This window comes from Leptinotarsa decemlineata, unplaced genomic scaffold (assembly GCF_025532065.1).
Source record: "Leptinotarsa decemlineata unplaced genomic scaffold, Ldec_3_MD MMD2_tig00004272, whole genome shotgun sequence".
Taxonomy (NCBI): domain Eukaryota; kingdom Metazoa; phylum Arthropoda; class Insecta; order Coleoptera; family Chrysomelidae; genus Leptinotarsa; species Leptinotarsa decemlineata.
This window is the reverse complement of record NW_027412604.1, coordinates 1-5,512: the sequence shown is the minus strand read 5'-3', so window position 1 is coordinate 5,512 and position 5,512 is coordinate 1. Positions and strand designations below refer to the sequence as shown.

Sequence of the window (5,512 nt, the reverse complement as noted above, 5' to 3'; positions counted from 1 at the left end):
AATTAAATTAATTGAAGGGGGTTGTTGAGAAACTTCTATCTTGTATGACAGATTAGATATTTGATTTTTTTCTAGGTTAAGATACATCTGATTTCCCCAAATTCATCTTTCAAGTAAATCCAAAAGATAGTTGTATGCAACTTGATTCATTTCAACTATGTCAGCTATAAACAAGGAGAATAATATTGGAGCTTACATACCTCCACATGGAACTTCAAATCTATGTACTATCTAAATGAATTGTACTAATCTGCCCTTTTTTATTTGCAACATATTTTGATGTTTCCTGCCAACACGATATGATTTGAACCAGTTAAATGCAGTTTCTCGAATTCCACACAGCTGAAGAAGCTTCTGAAGAAATGTACATAATCAAAAGTTTGGCGTAAATTGCGGAATATACCTACAGATCTTGTTTTGTATATTTCTGATGGTACACCATTATTAACATTTGCAGTAGCAGTTGTGCTTCATATGATCTTTATAAATGGTTATTTTTCTGGATGATATTTTTCTGCAATACCTGGCAATACCTACTCATAGTTGAGTAGTTATATCAGCTCATTAACTGGGTGCAAAAGAATAGAGAAGTAAAATTATGCACTGGTCATTTCAACACGAATTAAATATTAGAATTATCAACCAAATGAAGAGTAACGAGAATCATTCTGGAATCAACATAAATTAGAAAGTAGGAAAGTAATGAAGTAGATCACTTTTATTGAAAATTTAAACTTATACATCTTATATATGGATCAATAAACTGGAAACAACGTTTATGAACATTCAAAATTATCTACGGTGTCTTCTTGATGAATAATGTTTTTCCCTTGATTTACTTCTTGAACCACTCGAAGACCTCTTTCTCTTGTTAGATCTGGATCTGGATCTTATTTTACGCCCCCTAAAAATTACCAAAAATGTGATTCCTAAACCGACATGTAGATCATGCAATTAGCCTGGTATAAATTAAAATACAGATTTTGTATTTTTTCAGAAGTAATTATTACCAACAAATACAAACTAGTAACTATTAATTACCTTGAGTGATCACTGTCAGAACTACTGCTACTACTTGTTGAGCTGAATCTCTTTTTGGATTTCGAATCTTTCTTTCCATCTAATTCACGCAGAACTTTATAAGTTTTCAACAATTTTTCTTTCTCAAATGCTTCTCTTTTCGCTTTTTTAGCTTTTTCCAACATTTCACTTTCTTCTTTTGCTTTTCTCTGTTTTTCTTCCATTAATCTCTGAAAAAGATAAATTGACAGAGATTGAATGTCTAAGAATGAGTTTAAACAGACCGAATTTCTTAATGTTCCTCTTGAAATGATCACTTGGTGATCAAAACACGTGTCGAGGTGTTAAAATAACGATTTGGTGTCGGGAAAAAACTCCAGTAATATTCAAACTCAATTCCTGTTTTTTAATGAGATTTTCAAAGAGTCTGAGTAATAAGACAAATGCAGATATTTTTTCAGGCGCTTTTTAGTTTCGAGTTGTGAATACTATAGGGTGTTGTAAATATTGTATGGTGCCATACTATAAAAGACCTATTATGTGAAAATAAGTGGCATAAGCACAACCATCAGAAAGCATTTTGATTTGATGTAAAATCGATAAGGATTAGGAGTAATCATTTTACAATAGAAAAATGTTTGTATAGGAGATATAAGTGAGTATGTGAAAATGGATAAAAGGGTTTCATTGATATTTGAGCAACTTACCAGTACCTAGGTACAGTAACATAAATTATTTTTGAAAATTCGTTTCGTTTCTCTTCTATTATGTCTAAACTCCCATAACCAATGAATCCAATTCACAATGAAACGGGAAATTCAAGAAACTATCGCATCTGAGATAGACTAGTGAACAGGCATGAAGATTGAGTCATGTACATTAAACCAATGCACATAGTATCTGAATAAAAACTCCAAGCGCAACCTAACAGAGGGGTAATTATAACATTAGATGTGAGGACTCGACGCATCTATGAAATATAGTACACACTTGTTAAATCATTATTGACAGTTAAACGAGATTCCCCACCTCGAATTTTATGCTCAGCCGACTGAATCTGATGCTTTTAAGTGAGTCAAGTTGAGGCATGGAATATTATTACAGAGTGAGTCGTTGGAAGTGGTGGTTTTGTATTTGTGAAAAATTCTTGTCTAATTTCAAAAGGGTGCAGGGTGATGTCGGCATTCAATTTTTCCAATCAGATATCAGCAGCAATAGGAACGGCTACATTCATTGAAAAAATGGATAAAGTGTTTGATATTTTGAATTCAAATCGATTTGACGATGTCAAAGATTTCAATAAACCTTTTTTTTGGAACATAAAAACAAATTAATTTTCTGAAAGAAATGAAAATAATTTTTGGCAAGTTAACTGTAAAAAAGGAAAAAACACGACTGAACAAATGAGATTCATTGAGGGGTGGCAGATAACAATTTCGGCATTTCTGCAACTTTGGAAAAACCTACATAGTGAAGGACACTCCTACAAATTGATGAGGAATATAAATCAGGACTGTGTGGAAAATTATTTAGGTCAACTGAGAAATACTTGTGGAAATGCCAGAAACCCAACTCCTATTCAAATTACCAAAGCTTTCAAAAACACGTTAACTCTTCAGTATTTCACACAGGCAGAAGGAACTAACTGTATAGAAGATACTAGTGAGATTTTATCTAAAATTACAGTTGCTGACATAAACCTTTGAGAGTAGAGACAAATGATTATAGAACTCTAGCCACTTCCGAAGGCAACAGCTTGGGCTATGTTTGTGGATATCTTTTGAGAAAATTTTTAAGAAAAAAATTTTTGACACGGCGTGGCGGCTAGTACCACATTGAATGAAACACATGTATATAGTTATTTCAAGGCATACAGTAATACAGAGAAGCCAAACTGTTTGGAAGTTTATATATGCCTAAAGATTAATTTTTACAAAGTATCATTATTCTAGACACAGAATTTCTTAATCATTTTAACAATTTATATGCCACTGATTGCATAAGCAACCAGCACAAAACAATGTTTTCAAAAATCAACATTTCTCACCCTTGTGATAATTTTCCTTTGCATTATTTAGGGGTAAGGATTCATTATACTTTGAAATTCGCCAATAGAAATTTGGAAACAAATGTAAAAAAAAAAACAAAAACTCATTATTCTGAAAAACCTTTAGAATAGATAAGCATGAGTTTTTGCTCTAAATTGTATAGTCTTACTTTACAAAATATACGTTTATTTCACCACCTTGTCAATGATGAAGTCAGATTATGGTACATATTTTGTGATCGAACCTCGACGCCGACCGGAAGTGAAATTACTTCTGTGTACTTCTATAGGGTGCCATGGGTGAGTCGAGTATGACCCATTCACAGGTGAGATAGAATAACCTGGACTTTCCCATTTATCGGAAGATGTTTCCATGGAAGTACACATGTTTTTACTGGATTTTGCCATTTTTTTTAGTGAGAGATCAACTACACCTTTTCCATTGACACCATGACTACCCCTTTTCCGTTAAGTATTTCAAGTACTTCTTGTATATTCCTTCCTAATTGCTTCAACGGCACTTAATAAGTCAGATTTAATCAGAGATTTCATGCTCTTGCTCTTCTTTGTGTACTGCAGCGTTTTCCAAAGAGCATATAGTTTTTCAGTTAATACTGTTTTTCTAGAGAAATTTTGAAAAAATATCTGATACATATTCCTTTCAACAATATTTTCTACTTTACTTCATAATATATCTTGCTTTGGTCCTCAAACATTTGAATTCCGTATGGTGTTCAGAAGTTTGGCTACCAATCGATCGGTTGGTCGGTCGGTAGCCGGTTGATTCGACGTGGGTGCTTTGTTCTGGTGTAGGTTTAGTCTAAGTAACCGATATTGTGAATAGTTAAAGCTGTCGGCGAGCTCAATGGCCATAAAAACTATTACAAAGAAATGATGTCGCTGCCAAGTAATCCAAGTGGACTGAAGAATTGATGGTTCAATTGGATAATTTTTACTAACCAAGTTTTATGAATGGCTGAAGAGTCATAAAATTAAATTTGAGGTCATGTTTCAGTGACGAATAGAATGCGAGGATGTTTATATCCGGCGTGTTGTCAATGTTCCGTTCAGGAACTGATCGCGATTTGACTGTTGAAATTCGATATTGGTGCAGTAATAATTTACTTGAAATTTTTGTTATCTGTTTTAAAATGTGGCGTCCTTGGACAAGTACTAATAGTAATAACGAGTGTGATAACAACGCAGACTTTTTCTTGTGTAGTGATTGCAATAGCGATGGTGAACAATGCGAAAAAGAGATACCAGTGAATAAAATTCGGATGCATTTGAATATTGATGTTCATCTGATAAAATCGTCAAAAAAACAGTATACGACTGTTACAAAAGCAATGAGATTCCTACAACTGAAATCATAAGGAAGAAATTGAATACTTCCGACCATAAGGTGAGAGCTGCTGTGACAAAACTCTTTCAGAATTGGATAAAGAAACTAGGATTTAAATTCAAAATAATAAACAAACGACAGCAGTTATAGAAAGCAGAAGAATAGTGAATTGCGTAACAAATACTTAGAACAAACAACTAAATATAGACAAGAACAACGACAAATTTTCTACTTGGGCGAAACTTGGTATGACACTCACGACACAGTTACGAAAGGGTGGACTAATGGTTCGAGAAGGTGTACGCCTAACATGCCTGCAAACAAAGGATCGCGACTGATCATTGTGCATTGTGGAGGAAGTAAAGAATGGGTTCCGATTTCTTTGAAATTATGTGGAAAAAAACTTGGGGACTGCAATGTTGACAATCATTCTGTTTAAAAATCTGTTTTTCCGTTAACCAGCTATCGCAACCCTACGAACGACAACCCTCAGAAGTCGAAACTTATGCGAGCTAAGGATTAACGAGGTCTTACCTTTTAACTGTGATTCCTAACACGGGTTGGACGATAGCAAGTGAAGATCGATCGTTCAGACTAGGGCTTGAACCACCGACCAACACGGCAGTCAATTCGAGTGAGTGAACAAAGAACCCACGCCGAACCGCTTGGCTACCGACCGACCATTAGAACATGAATAATATTTTGAGGAATGGTTTGAAAACAAATTGATCCCAAATTTGGATGTGAATAGTATAATAGTTCTTGACGACGCTTCCTATCATTCGCGACAGCTCATCAAAGTACCGATTAAAAATTCGAGAAAGATGCTGCAGGTGACGCAGTGGACACTCCACTGAATCAACTGCAGAGGGATTCTATGACTAGCTGGAATTATATTTGTTTGGTCATGATACCTGAGTATCATGAACGGTTCACACCGTTCTGAAGAGACCATGCCCGTTACTGATGATGGGGCAATCACCCCGAAACAGGTCTATCGATTGGTCAAAATCGACCAAATGAAATCAATTTCTGCTTTTCATAGTGGGAAATAACTTGTGACGAATTTATATATATATATATATATATATATATATATA

The 5,512-nt window shown here is 34.5% G+C and overlaps 1 protein-coding gene across 1 annotated transcript; it reads right to left on the bottom strand.

Moving 5' to 3' along the window:
• Nucleotides 1-700: 700 nt before the first annotated feature.
• LOC141483804 (uncharacterized) lies at nt 701-1,927 on the bottom strand. The gene is made up of 2 exons (XM_074178657.1): nt 1,042-1,927; nt 701-904 (listed from the first exon to the last, which is right to left on the bottom strand). Exons 1-2 carry the CDS (start codon nt 1,242-1,244, stop codon nt 793-795), a joined length of 315 nt encoding a protein of 104 aa, XP_074034758.1. The 5' UTR covers nt 1,245-1,927; the 3' UTR covers nt 701-792.
• Between the last annotated feature and the right edge of the window lie 3,585 nt (nt 1,928-5,512).

Coding starts and splice junctions, on each gene's coding strand:
- LOC141483804 (XM_074178657.1), bottom strand. CDS start 1,244: ATGGAAGAAAAACAGAGAAAAGCAAAAGAAGAAAGTGAAATGTTGGAA. Junction 905..1,041: donor TCTGACAGTGATCACTCAAG/GTAATTAATAGT, acceptor GGTAATTTTTAG/GGGGCGTAAAATAAGATCCA.